The following is a 15492-nucleotide window of genomic DNA, read 5'->3' as shown; positions in this document are numbered from 1 at the left end:
CTTTCACTGTGTAAATCACCTGCACATTTGTAACCCTGTGCATGTCCCTCTGCTCAGCGCTCAGAGAAGGGTAGAAAGAGAATTTGAAAGGTTTGAAAGGCAGACAGGGCCTCCGCAGACCGCGGGGAGCTGTCTGTGGTGCTGAAGCTTTCCAAGCGTTTGTCTCCACCGCTACACGGAGTTAGATTGCATATTTTCATTCCAGGCTTTCTCGTTTCCCCATGCCTTGGATAAGACTAATTTCAGGATCGTGAATATCTCTCCGTATCATGGCCCACGTGAGACACTTTCGGACATTAGTTTCGGGATTTTATTTCTGGGAGGCAGCACTGTTACTCAGGTGAGTCTATTTGTATTTAACAGTTGGAGAACTTATTTAAAAAGCCTGTGTACTAGAATGCAACCACCTGTTATTGATGAGACCAAGAATGCAATTAGAAATTGACTTGTTGAGAGCACCCCTTAAATCGTATTATTTTATGTCTAAAGTACCTAGCAGTCTATCTATTGAGACCTCTGAAAACATGTAACTTTGCTCTATTTTCTGAAAATAATGCATTTTAGTAACTGTCGTCTTATATTAGTAGCAACTGAGATTACCCTGGAAAAGTTATTTCCAAAGCCAAGTTTTTCCTTCTCAAATTGCTATTAGAGATTCCTTTTTCTAAGTAAATTATAAGTTGTGGGTTACTCTCTTTGGGGGAGTTAAAAACATTTACTAATTAGAAATGGAACATTACTAACTTTTTAAAAGGAAAACAATTAGAACATAAACATTTACTAACCAGAAAAATTCTGAACATTGTTGATATATCCAGAGATTAAGGTAAGTGAATAAAAAATAAAGAAGTGCTATTTCTAATGAGCTTAGTTCAGGTAATACATGGAGGCAAAAGCATAAATAAATCATTAGATATGTTATATGTCAAGAATAATCTTCTTGGATAAAGTAATATAATAAAAAATCCATAGAACAATAATGTTGTTCTATGACATGTCATTTTCTTATCATGTCCAGTCATATTTGGTAGGCCTCATTTTTCCTCTTCAATTAATTTAAAGAGGAAATGAGACTAGGCAAAAGATCAGATATTTTAACCACTATTCTTAACTAAACAATGTATAAGCAAGATACTGCTCATACAGATTTTTAAACCATCAATATAAATTTCATTTTATTATAATTTCCATCTGATGGCTCACAAGCTTTACAAGAGGATTGAAATTAAAATAATTAGAATAAGTTTTGTGTATACTGATTTCTATTGAAGTAGTAAATATTCTTTTCTGAGTTTCCAGGTCAAAATTTCATCATTGGACACCATAGAAAAACATAATGTATTTAATAAAAGCTACCTTACAGAAAGTTATATTATTTTGATAAGCCTATAATAATAGGGGCCAGTTGTGAAGGTTATTATATTATGAGATTATTGACTTTTTCTTAAGGGGTTGAACCACTGCAAACCAGATTATTTTCAGTGAAAATATTTTAATAAGACTCAGTAAATTTTTAAACTTTCCAATGGTCACAGATTTTATATGTAGTGATCAAAGCAAAGAGTATAGAGCTTTTTTACATTTATGGAAATTTCATGGAAAGGAATTAATGTTATAAGAGAAATCATAATAGCTTAGTTAATAGATATTCAGATTTGGGAAGCTTAATGTCAGTAACTAAAATATTTTGGTCAATGTGGTCAGATTTGTATAATGGCAATTCACCATATTTGTTATAATATATTATTTTTTGTTTTGTTATAATATATTCTTAGTTATGTATTCTTCATCACTAGAGTCTCTGATTTTTGTTGTTTTATTGAAATTCACAAAAATTGTATTTCAAACTCATAATCATATTATAAGAACTTACCTTCATTCATATTACTTTTAGTTAAAAATGTTTTTATGAATACTCCAAAAATGTAATTCTTTGAAAAAGACATACCCAATGTAGAAGTTTAATTGATATGGGTATTCTTCATCAAGTTTTTTCTTTCTCCTTTCATAAATTGAGTTTTCTATCTATCTTAGACTAGTCTTGAATGAGAGTAGCACTTTTTTATTCATTTACCTTCATCATTCTATGAAGAACTTTAATAATATACAGAAAAATTAAGTATTTTTATTTGCAGTGATGGCACTTGAAAGAAAATTTTCTAAAATAAAGAAAGTGAAGCTCCCTCTACTGAAAATATTATATAAAATAAATGTGTTTATGGAAACTATTCTTTGTTCACTAAGTCTATTTGTGATATACTGAGCAAAAAAGAAACATGTAAACTTAAAAAAGTAACAAAAGTATTTAGTATTAATTCATAAGGATATCTTTTAAATTTAAAAATATTCTTTCCAGGGTGACTTGGAGGCAAAAATATCTAGAAACCATAAATATTTATAATTAAAATAGGGGCCCAGTGTACGAATTCGTGCCCCTTGAAAGGAACTGTGGGCCATGAGGCTGTGGTAGGCACAGGGGCGGGACTTGGCCCATTCTCCACGCCCCTACCTGGGCCCTCCCACCGCTGCCCCCTGGTCCCCTGTCTGCCAGCAGCCCTGCTCCCGCTGCCGCTGCTCCAACACGCTGATGGTGCCGGCCCTGCTCAAACCTGCTGAAAGCGCAGAGCCATTGGGGTCAGTGCCAGCCGCGTGTGCGAGCAGAGGCTGCTGCCCTGATCGCCCCTCAGGAGCAGGGGGAGGTGGAGAAGCCCTTAGGGGTGATCAGGGCTGGCAGCCTCCACTTGCACCCGCTGATGACGCCGAGTGATCAGGACCAACACTGGTCACTGGCAGCGGCTCTGGTGGCGGCTGTGGGTGCAAGCAGGGCTAGTGCCAGCAGCAGGTGCGAGCGCCTGGTGGGACCGCGGCGCACAGGAACAAAGAATTTTCAGTAACTACCAGAGGCTCTTTCCGATGACAGCGACCGACACCCGCCTTACTCTGGTGGGCCCGCTCACCTGTTCCACCATCCCGCCTCGGCCAATGCCCGCCGTGTTCCGCACATGCCCTCTGGTGGTCAGCAGACGTCATAGTGACCAGTTGTTCAGTTGTTCCGACTGTTCTGCCATTTGGTCTATTTGCATATTAGCCTTTTATTATCTATAATAATAAAAGCATAATATGCTAATTAGACCGGACAGCTGAACGACCTTCCAGATGTCCTTCCGGATGAAGCTGCGGTGGCAGGGCCAAGGCAGAGGTGGTTAGGGGCAATCAGGCAGGCAGGCGAGCAGTTAGGGGTGATGAGGCAAGTAGACAGAGTGATTAGGGGTGGTCAGGTAGGCAGGCTGGCGAGTGGTTAGGAGCCAGCAGTCCCAGATTGCAAGAGGGATGTCTGACTACCAGTTTAGGCCCTGCAGGATTGGGCCTAAACTGGCAGTCGGACATCCCGTGAGGGGTCCTGGATTGTGAGAATGTGCAGGCCAGGATGAGGGACCCTCCCACCCCTGTGCACGTATTTTGTGCACCGGGCCTCTAGAATAGGATAATTTATGATTACAAACTTTTTTTCATAGGTTGTAAAAGATTTTTAATTTTTTAATTGAGATACAACATACATGCAGAAAAGTATACAAATGACTAGTTCCATATAAAGTTTCACAAAAGTAACACAGTCATGGAAAGAGACCATGATCAAAATGTAGCATTGCCAATGTAACAAAAACCCTCACTCTGCTCTCTGCCACCACAGTATTCTTTCCCAGGAACTGTGTTGCCAAGAGATAATTGCTACCTTGACTTTTTCAACAATGAATATGTTTTCCCTGCTTTGGAACGTTATATAAATACTCATTTGTGTCTGCTTCATTTTTATGACCATTATGTTTATGTGATTTTCCATATAGTTGCATGTAACAATAGCTTATTTATTTTCATTTCTATATGGTATTCTATTATATGAAGACATCACAATTTATTTGTTGTTTTATTATGGAATATTTAAGTATTTTTTAGGTTTTGGCTAGTGCTGCGATGAACATCCTTGAGCATATCTTTTTGTGAATACATTCATTTTGGGGACTGTATGGGTTGGGTCCAAGTCTTTCTCTAGAGCAAAAATTGTTGGATCAAGGGGTAGTTTAGTATATATACTGCCTGGTTTTAGCTTGAGTAGATACTGCAAGTTTTCCAACGTAGTTGCACCTATTTATACTCCTGCCAGCAATGTTTGAGAGTTTTTGTTGCCATTACTACTACAAAATATGATCAGTGAAATATTATTTAAAATTTTTTAGCATTTTCTTAGGTTATTATTATGAGCCCATAAATTATATTTTAGTTATTTTTATCTTGGAATAATTTCTACTTTTTAGTAAGTACATTTTATTAAGGCAAAAGCATCAGAACAAAAATATTTTCTACTATAATACAACTAGAAGTATTTATTACCAGAATAAGTCTGGTATAAAAAGTGTAATTTTAAAGGGGAATTATTAAAAAGGATAGTTCTTGTAATAAAAATAAATGAGAAGCCTGGTTGGTGTGGCTCAGTGGCTGAGTGTTGACCCATGAATGTTCAATTCCCAGTCAGGGCACATGCCCGAGTTTCAGACTCGATCCCCAATAGGTGTGTGCGGGAGACAGCCAATCGATGATTCTCTCTCATCATTGATGTTTCTATCCCTCTCTTCCTCTCCTTCCCTCTTTCTGAAATGAATTGAAACATATTTTAAAAAATAAGTGAGAAAATTATGTAAACAGGCATAAGAAATTTGAATGCCTTATTAGTGAAGTTTTTAAAAGTTTCACAGTTTGCTCAGATATTGCTTAATTTTGGCACAATTCTTCTATGGCTTTTGGATTCTAGTTTTCATATTAATAAAATAAAGAACAAGACACCAGTGTCCAGCTTTCTTTGAAATGTAGATAAGTGAGATTATGAAGAGCTTGAGGAACAAGTTTCAAAAATAGGGGAACTGCCAAAAATTTTTATTTAAATTAACTATTTTCATCACATACAATTTTGTTTTTCATCTTTACAGTTTGATACCAACACAGACCTGCCAGACAAATAAATTATGGTACATCTATCAAAAGCTGAATGTGTGAATGTCAGACTTTATGATAATCACAAATAATATGTTTTCTTGGTTTACCTCAAAATTTAAGCAAAAAATTTTTGGCACAGAATTTCTTGTTTTTGCTTTTGGTATGTTTTAGAGTATGGAGATACCCCTTTTAGTGCTGGCTCTATTTTCTTATGTAAGACATTAAATAAAAATATACTTCAAGGAATGAACATTACAGTATCAGGATTCTATATAGGTTTTTAATATTCTGCTACACATAACATATACTTTTTCCCTTTGTGTCTCTGGTGATACATTTTCCCAAATATAGAAGGATCGTGGCCCAGTTTTCTAGTCACTGCCTCAAGCAGTTTGCCCTGCAGATTCAGAAAACAGCTTATACAATATTTCCTCTTGTATATACTTTTTCCTTCCCTTGACCACACAAGTAGGTACTGAGGCAACTCAATCAACAAATATGTGCTTCATAGGTAATGTTAAGCATTGGGTACAGTTTGCCTAGGAATGACTGAGAAACTACCATCTTCCCTGACATGAAACTTAGAGACTAGTAGGGAAGGAAATACAAAGGGCCCAGTGACAAAAGAAAAACACAGCAATGTTTAGGGAACGTAGATTGGGAAGCTACCCAGAAGGCTTGGTGCTTGTGCTGGATCTTCTAAGGTGCTTGCTCCACATGCAGAAATAAGATATAGAAAATATTATAGGCAAAGGAATGATATAGGCTTATAGTATGCTTAGGGAATGGTGATGGTCACATTCAGTAGAGAGGGAATTCCAATTCATGGTTTAAAATCATATTCTAATGGCAATAACTGTTGAGCTGGCTATAATAATAAACCTGCAGAAATATGGAGGAGGAATTACCATTTGCTTTCACAATGGAATATGTGTAAAATTTAGAAGCATATAATTTAAGTAGAGGCCTGGTGCACAAAATTCATGCATGGGGAAGGGAGGGGAGTGTCCCTCAGCCCAGCCTGCACCCTCTCCAATCTGGGACCCCTTGAGGGCAGTCGGAAATCCCTCTCACAATCCAAGACTGTTGGCTCCCAACCGCTTGCCTGCTTACCTGCCTGGTTGCCCCTAACTGCTTCTGCCTGCCAGCCTGATCACCCCCTAACCATTTCCCTGCCAGCCTGATTGACGCCTAACTGCTCCCCTGCCAGCCAGATTGCCCCTAACTGCCCTCCCCTACCAGTCTGGTCACCCCTAACTGCCCTCTCCTGCAGGCCTGGTCACCCCTAACTGTTCTTCCCTGCAGGCCTGGTCGCCCCCAACTTCCCTCCCCTGCAGGCCCCGTCACCCCTAACTTCCCTCCCTTGCCAGCCTGGTCACCCCTAACTGCCCTCCCCTGATGGCCTGATTGCCCCTAACTGCCCTCTCCTGCTGGGCTGGTCGCCCCCAACTGCCCTCCCTTGCCAGCCTGGTTGCCCCTAACTGCCCTTCCCTGCCAGCCTGGTTGCCCCCAACTTCCCTCCCCTGCAGGCCTGGTCGCCCCCAACTGCCCTCCCCTGCTGGCTTGCTTGTCACCAACTGCCCTCCCCTGCAGGCCTGGTCTGCCCCAACTGCCCCCCCTTGAAGTCCTGGTTCCCCCCAACTTCCCTCCCCTGCTGGCCTGATCACCCACAACTGCCCTCCCCTGCTGGCCATCTTGTGGTGGCTATCTTGTGTCCACATGAGGGCAGCCATCTTTGACCACATGGGGGCGGCCATCTTGTGTCTTGGAATGATGGTCAATTTGCATATTACTCTTTTATTAGATAGGATTATAACAGGATATTTATAATTATGGGGAAGGTCTTGTATATTGGCTCAAAATATTTCTGTAAACTCTTCTCTTTCAGAGGTGCAATTTACCTCAAAATTGCAATTAACTATAAGCTAGCTAATAATAATTAGTAATAGTAAGAACTATGTAAATAAATAACAATAAAACTATAGGAAGAAAGCATAATCTTCTTGTTTTATAATTTGGACCCCATGGTTGAATCTTTCATCAAAATAAGATCTTTTATCATATTTATTTTTCCCCCTTTTCTTTAACTCTATTATATAGATCTATTTTCTAACAATTTTGAAAAAACAATTAAAACAAAATATTTGTTGATTACCCAAAGATGGCCTTTATGACCTTTGAGAAGAATTATTGGATCAACTAATTTTTATGTTTTTTTTTTCTTAATTTTTCCATTGCAGTTTATAGTCAATATTATTTTGTATTAGTTTCAGGTGTACAGCACAGCGGTCAGGAAATCATATACTTCACAAAGTGCTCTTTACCATATTTCCAGTGCCCATCTGGCACCATACATCCTATATAATAAGAGAGGAATATGCTAATTATTCATTATGCCATGAGGCATAACGACTGACCACGTAACAACCAGATCAAGGATCTTCAGGAGAGTGGGGCAGCGAACTACAAGCAGGCGGTGGAGAGCTACAGGAGGGAGCAGGGCAACAAGCTATGAGAGGGAGAAGGGGAGGGGGATCTGGGGGAGCTACAGGAGTGCAGGACAGTGGGTGGAGAGCTACAGGAGGGCATCAGAGAGCTACTGGCGCATGGATTCGTGCACAAGGCTACTATCTATATATATATATAAAAAGCCAGTGACCAGAATGCCAGAACGACGGGAACGACCAGAATACTGGAACAACCAGTGGCTATGATGCTCACTGTGGCCAACCAGCCCAATCGGAGGTGGGCCGGCCAGCCAACTGCCCACGGCCCCTAGTCACCACCCCCACCTCTGATGGAGGAGATGGCCTGCCAGCCAACCTCCCATGTCCCCTCCAGCCCAGGGCGGGCCTGCCAGACCCCACCCGTGCACAAATTCATGCACTGGGCCTCTAGTTGTATATAATGCTGCAATGAACATGGGGGTGCAATTATTCTTTAAATTAGTGTTTTCGGTTTCTTCAGATATATACCCAGAAGTGGATGCACTGGGTCATAAGGCAGTTCCATTTTTAATTTTTTTCGGAAACTCCATACTCTTTTCCATAGTTGCTGCACCAATCTTCTTTCCCGCCAACAGTGCACTAGGGTTCCCTTTCTCCTCATCCTCACTGACACTTGTAGTTTGTTGATTTATTGATGATAGCCATTCTGACAGTTTGAGGTGATATCTCATTGTGATTTTGATTTGCTTTTCTCTGATGATTAGTAGCATCAAGCATCTTTTCATATGTCTATTGGCCATCTGTATGTCCTCTTTGGAGAAGTGTCTATTCAGGTCCATTGTCCAATTTTTAATTGGATTATTATATTTTTTTATGTTGAGTTGTATGAATTTACATATTTTGGAGATCAACCCCTGATCAGATATATCATTGGTGAATGTCTTCTTCCATTCAGTGGGTTGTCTTATTGTTTTGTTGATGTATTTTTGCTGTATAAAAGTGTTTTAGTTTCATGTATAAAATATGGTATTTTTCAAAACCATCAGGGAATTTGGGTTGTTTTGAAGAAAAGAGGACACTGAACTTAGTCTGGAGTGATTTGAGTTTGAGATGCTAGCAGCAGATCTTGACATCTTGCTATCAACCAGGAATGCAGAAACAATGCTTAACCTGTAGATTTAACAATCACAGTGTTATGAAGGTGATCATATTTTTGCAAAGAAAAAAGAACAGAGGACATATTTATATGTAATGGAAGTAGAACATTTAGAGCAGGGCATAGAGAAGAAGTACTGAGAGCCCTGAGCTGAACTGTGGAGTTGAGATTGATAAAAAAAAAATGACAAAGGCACAGATTTATCAGTTTTATCCTTTCAATCCCAAGGACCTGCTCTTATTCAATAGCATATATCTTTCTATCACTTTTCTATAAACCCCTCCAATGCTCTGATTTCAGCTAATCTCATAAATTAGTCCACAATCATAAATAACACATTTTATTTACTTACATGTTCCTAAGAGATTTCTGGGAAATTATTTTGGAGGACATACATATTTTACTTTCTTACTTCATGAAGCATATATAGTGGTTCCCCCTTGATTTTCCCACCAAAACTGTCTCTTATCCTTGTCTATGTGATTATCTTTTTACTTGGATTAACCATACATATTAAAAATAAAATCATATGTAGGTAAATGTCTATATGGAAATGTGGGTTGTTTGTCTTTCCCTACTAGGAAAATGGTATAGTTGTAGCTTTGCTTTGCTTGGGAGAATGGATCAAGAGGAGAGACAAGTGAGTAATCTTCAGAGAACTGGTTCTAGAGTGAAGGCACTGTTTAACCACAAACAGAAAGTGTGTGAATAGTTGTTCAGCTACACAAAATGAAGCTATTCTACCAATTGCATGGCAACCACACATATTTTTAGAAAACAGAGTTTGAAATCCTTCGATGATAGAAGAGAAAACAGTGGTTACAAGAAGAAGAAGAAGAAGAAGAAGAAGAAGAAGAAGAAGAAGAAGAAGAAGAAGAAGAAGAAGAGAAGAAAAAGCAGCAGCAGCTCAATCATGGCGAATTCCTGAATTTCTTTTAGAATTTTCATACTTGAAATACTTTTAGGAGGAAGTATTAGTAACACCTCTCAGACAATTTAATGCACAGTAGTAACATCATTGGTACAAATAGAAATAGCATAAAATCTAAACATAATTAACACTCTCTGGAAATAAATTATTGAATGGAATAACTTTCAATTCAAATGATGAAGAATTTTCTATGAGTGCATACAAACATTTGCCATAACCAATTGGGAATTTTAAATAGCCCTGGGATATTTCTGAGACCATTATACAACCATTACCGACATAGGATGATTGGGATGACATTAGAAGTAACTGGTCCATCCAAAATCCTACCCATATATGAAAATTTCTCAAAAATGTCTCTAACGTGTGGTCATCCCATGAACTTTAAAAATGTTCCAACGACACTAACCTGTTTGGCTCAGTGGATAGAGCGTCAGCCTATAGACAGAAGGGCCCGGGGTTCGACTCTGGTCAAAGGCATGCACCTAGGTTGTAGGCTCCATCCCTGACCCTGATCGGGCACGTGCAGGAGGCAACCAATAGATGTGACATCAATGTTTCTCTCTCTGTCTCTCCTCTCTTCCACTCTCTCTAAGAAAAGAAAAAAATGTTCCAACAATAAGGACTTCTTTACCTCAAGTGGAAAATATTTAGCAAAATAAAACATCATTCTATTTTCTCCTGTCCAAAGTGAAATTCAAATAATTGTCTTAGTATATTTTATTATTATTATTTATTAATGTTTTAATCTCCACTTAAAATGACCATTCTGCTTGTGGAAAGTGTGTTTATTTGAGCATGATTTGAGCTGATAACTTTTTCCATGTAGTTGTTCCATTCATGAAGCTTGAATGGTCCAGTTTCAGAGTGCCTGTGGCATTCTACCTGAATCTCTATAAAAATGACTACATTCCAGGCAGTGTGTGAAAAACTATTAAATGTATATATCAAATATTTATATACACATATAAAACTATATCTTTAAATCAATACATAATTTTAATTACCTATTTCTTATAAGATCACTTCACTGGAAAGAGAAGACATAATTACATAATTAAATGACCAACCTAAATAATAATTAAATAAATAATGCATATTCTCCAAGCATAACATATGAATTTCTATTATTGCATCTATCACAGTACTGGGATCATAATCACTGACACATGTGTAATTCTCTAGCTAAATTGAGAACCACTGACTATCACTAAATATTTGTTTTTGTCTTTTATTCAGTTTATTTACATACATTTATGTTTTAGGTACAAGTGACTCAATGAAAGGTGGTTGAATAATTTTCTTTTTTGCTGGCCATTTTAAAAAATGTAATCATGAATAACTACCCACAATAGTAACAATTGTAAATATTGAGAAAAGAAACATTTTTAGGGATGGAAAGGAGTATATATTCTTTATAAGGAAGAAGGGAATTTAAACAGACCTTAAACAGTTGAGGGAATTTGAGTGGGCAGAACAGAGGGAAGAGCATTTCAGGCAGGAAAAACATTGTTAGTAGAGGAACAGGCCAGTTTCCATGTGAAATTGGAGCTACAGAAGATTTCACAGCAACATTTCTACCATGGGACCCCACATTTTTGTCTTTTTTCTAATAAATCATGATTTATGTTGTTTTAGGACTAACTTCCTAGGAAAAATGTATATGACTATTGTAGGGTATTAGAAAAAATCAGCCAATGTTTATTAAAATAATAGGTTCCTCTGTTTAGAAACAAAATGGTTCATTGTCATTATTTGATATGAAGGGAAGAAAATATTCAAATGAGCTCCTTTATATTCACTTGTTCTGCTAATGTCAATATACATATTTTTGTTCATTTGTATAATTTAAATGTGTTTTTTCTGTGTATTGGAAATTTGAGGACTGAAACTTAAGTATTGATATATTAAATAAAACAAAAACCCAAGAAGACATGAATTTTCATAGTTTTATAAAGAAACTATTACATTTCTGACAAGGAAAAGAAGAATGGCATATGTAAAGAAGAAAGTCAAATGTTGACTTTCGCAAACTTATGAACAATATATTTTTATAAATTATTTTTTATTAAATAATAAAACACCCTAAAATGCATTGATGACATTTTCCACCAGTTCTTAAATTTTTCCTTTTTAAGAACAGACTTACCTCTAGTCTATTAAAACATGAAGGGACCCAACTTTGTATAGCATATCCCACTGCCTATTAAGAATGAATGAACTGCCTGTATCCTTAACTTGCCTCTTGTCTTATTTATTGGAAAGAATAGAGTTAACAGAGGATTATATGGATAAAACTATTAGAAATCTCCTTTCTACTTTAGGTTGTTTCTTTGTAATGATCTTAAAGAAGGTTATGAAGTCCTCCTCCCCTCCCCTTTAAATCCTTGAAATTTAGGGCATCTCTTTCTTCTTACAAATCTTAAATAAAGTAAGAACCACCCAAGACACTGACTCTGATGCAGACCTCAGCTCATGCCTCCTGAGAGTATAGCAAAGAATTGGGTTTTCTGTGAGCCAAAATATTGTCACCTAAATAATAGCATGTGGACTTAAAATTTTACTCTACTTTAAAAAGCCAAAGTGCATAGCATTCTCTGTGTGTATAGATAAAGTTATATATGTTAATGTACAGCAAAGATTACACTGGAAAGATGTATTGATATGGAAAAAAATTAAATTTCTAAAATAAATAAAAATTCAAGTTAAAAAATATAGTGGTAAAAATAAGATGAGATTTATACCTCTACAGGAAACAGCTAGTGTGTTTAAAATGTTTTCTAAATTAGCTTTTCTTGAATTCTGTCTTCTCTGTGCATGCATTTGTGTGCACATGAGGAAACAAGGACTTTGGAGAAAGAAGACTCAGAGGCACATCTCAGTTTTGCCTTTGAAGGGCTGAATGGCCTTCCTATAGAGTCTATAGTATAGACCAGTGGTTGGCAAACTCATTAGTCAACAGAGCCAAATATCAACAGTACAACGATTGAAATTTCTTTTGAGAGCCGAAAACCAACTTTTGCGCATGGGCCACGAAGTTTCAATCGCACTGTACTTGCGCGCCCGCACGTGGTATTTTGTGGAAGAGCCACACTCAAGGGGCCAAAGAGCTGCATGTGGCTTGCGAGCCGCAGTTTGCCGACCACTGGTATAGACTGAGTGACTGCATTTAATATGCTACTTAAGAAATGTAATGTGTAGAGTAGTATCCATCCACATAATTTTTTATAACAGCCAGAAATATGATCATCTCTGTTTAACAAAAAATATATACTTAGCATTATAGCTATAATTTTTCACTTCCTTTAATATTAGTAGTCCTTAGTCTAAAAAGCTATTTTCCCCGCTAAGATCCATTATAGTGGTAGATGTGGGAGGTATTGTGTGTCAGGGAAATAAATAAGGGATGAACAGACTAACCCTTTATTGCTGTGTTAGTTCAGATTAGGTTTATTTGTAAGTGATAGAAGGTACACAATAATATTGGTTTAAGAAAGATTTATTTTCCTTTTGAAAGAAAGAAGGAAGGAAGGAAGGAAGGAAGGAAGGAAGGAAGGAAGGAAGGAAGGAAGAAAGAAAGAAAGAAAGAAAGAAAGAAAGAAAGAAAGAAAGAAAGAAAGAAAGAAAGAAAGAAAGAAAGAAAGAAAGAAAGGCAATGAAAATAAACAGACCAAGTCTGGAATGGGAGTTTACCAATCCATTTTTTTAAGAACCTATTTTAAAAAAATAATTAATTTAAAGAGATAGAGGAGGGAGGGAGGGGAAGGGGGAGAGAGAGAGAGAGAGAGAGAGAGAGAGAGAGAGAGAGAGAGAGAGAGAGAGAGAGAGAGAGAGAGAGACATCGATTTTTTTGTTGTTGTTCCACTTATTTATGCATTCATTGGTTGACTGGGTGGGGATCAAACCCACAACCTTGTCATATGGGAATGACACTCTAACCAACTGAGCTACCCAGCCAGGGTGCCAATTCTTTCATCTTATTGTTTTGCCACCCTTAGTGTGGTAATCCAAGATAGATGCTCAGATTCTAGTCAGCACAGCTGCCTTCCAGCCAGCAGAAAAGAGAACAAGGGTTCTCCTTAAAGGCACTTCTAAGAGGTTAAAGATTTCCCAGTTTCCTGGCAGCATTGTGTGTCCATGTGGCCAAATTCTGGCCACTAAGTGGTAAACAGAAGTGGCAAATACTTGGAAGTGCTTTCAGAGGGATGTATAGTAGCTCTAGGTCATGTACTCTATTCCATGCTATGGAACTCAGTCTAACTTCAGCAAAAGGGAACTGTTCTCAGTAGGAAAAGAACATGAGCAGATCATGTTTCAGAAATATCACTAAAGCCCAGCTGGCATGGCTCAGTGGTTGAGCATTGACCTATGAACCAGGAGGTCATGGTTAGATTCCCAGTCAGGGCACATGCCCTGGTTGTGGGCCCAATCTCCAGTAGGGTGTGTGCAGGAGGCAGCTGATCAATGATTCTCTCTTATCATTGATGGTCCTATCTCTCCCTCTCCTTCCTCTCTGAAATCAATAAAAATATGTTTTTTAAAAAATAAATATCAATACAGAAGTAATATGGGGATCTTAGAAGAAAGTACGTTGACAGTGGTGAGGGGCCAAACAGGCATGAGGGAAAAGAGTGCATAGTCAACACAACAGGGCATCCAAAACTAGAGAGAAGGGAGTAGATATGAGAACTAAAACAAAACAAACACACAACTTATCCTTTCATTGGAAGTGAGAAAAAATGAGAGAATTGTCTAGGGCATATTTATACCTTTAGCAACTGGGTCAACATTAGGATCAGGACAAGAATCTACACTAATAAAAGGGTAATATGCTAATTAGACCAGGAGACCTTCCAGACGTCCTTCCCGACAATCCATGGTGGCAGGGCCGAGGCAGAGGTGGTTAGGGGCAATCAGGCTGGCAAGGGGGGGCAGTTGTAGGCCAGGAGGCTGGCAGGGGGGCAGTTGGGGGTGAGCAGGCCAGAAGGGGGGGCAGTTGGGGGTGGTCAGGCTGGCAGGCAGAATGGTTAGGGGCAATCAGGCAGGCAGGCAGGTGAGCAGTTAGGAGCCAGCGGTCCCGGATTATGAGAGGGATGTCCGACTGCCAGTTAAACCAGCAGTTGGACATCCCCTGAGGGGTGCCAGATTGGAGAGTGTGCAGGCTGGGCTGAGGGACAACCCCCTCCCGTGCATGAATTTCATGCACCGGGCCACTAGTAGAACATAAAAGAAGAACAACCATGTAGAAAAGTATCATAAGTTCCAGATATGTGCAGGGAAGGTGATGCCTAAGAGATATATAGTTAATGGAAAACTTCAACATAGAGATGAGAGGACAAGACCTGGGAATGGATGAGACTGGATGACTAAAATTCTGTGGCAGAGCTTTTCAACATTTTTTTTTTACACTTAAGCATACATGGATATTTCATCCCACCTGGGATAGACAAACATGCCTGGTGAGTCACAGAGCCACCAAGCCTGACTCTAGCTGTCCCAGGCCCCATCTCACTGCTGGCTGAGCTAAGAATAACACAGCATACCTATAATCACTGTGGTCTGCAGATGTCAAAAGTCCTTCCCCCCCTTTGAGGGCATTGTTACTCAAAATGTGGCCCCCGAACCAGTAAATAACCATCACCTGGGAGGTTATTAGAAATGCTCAATAAATTCAATAAAAATTAAAAAAAAAAGAAATATAGACTCTGAATTCCACCACAGACTTCCTGAACATGAATCTTCATTTTATCAAACCTTAAGCATATTCAGGTTTGAAAAGCACTGTTTTAAGAACATCAACCTCTAAGGGATGGGAAGAATAAGAGGTACTGGAAAAAAATAGAGAGGAGGTATGGTAAGAGAAAAGGGGGAACACAGCGTATGTCACAGAACCTAAAAGAAGTTTTGGAAATGAAAGAATGATCAGTAATGTCAAATGCCATAAAAACAAAAAGAATTATGGAAGATTA

At 38.4% G+C, this 15492-nt stretch overlaps 1 protein-coding gene across 2 annotated transcripts in view; it reads left to right on the top strand.

Annotated features, from left to right (window-relative positions):
* Nucleotides 1-263: 263 nt before the first annotated feature.
* Nucleotides 264-15492, top strand: part of GLRA3 (glycine receptor alpha 3) — a gene marked incomplete at its 3' end in the record, with an annotated part of 150957 nt that continues 135728 nt past the window's right edge. The window contains exon 1 of one of the 2 annotated variants that reach the window (XM_080672708.1): nt 264-340. In XM_080672708.1, the coding sequence (XP_080528834.1) occupies nt 270-340 (71 nt within the window). In that variant the 5' untranslated portion in view covers nt 264-269. The remainder of the gene's footprint in view (nt 341-15492) is intronic. The other variant, XM_080672707.1, reaches the window with a different exon arrangement.

The sequence above is a fragment of the Plecotus auritus genome, assembly GCF_963455305.1.
Source record: "Plecotus auritus genome assembly, chromosome: 6".
NCBI classification, from domain to species: domain Eukaryota; kingdom Metazoa; phylum Chordata; class Mammalia; order Chiroptera; family Vespertilionidae; genus Plecotus; species Plecotus auritus.
Note: the sequence above shows the minus strand (reverse complement) of the source record. Positions and strands in the feature narration are given on the sequence as shown.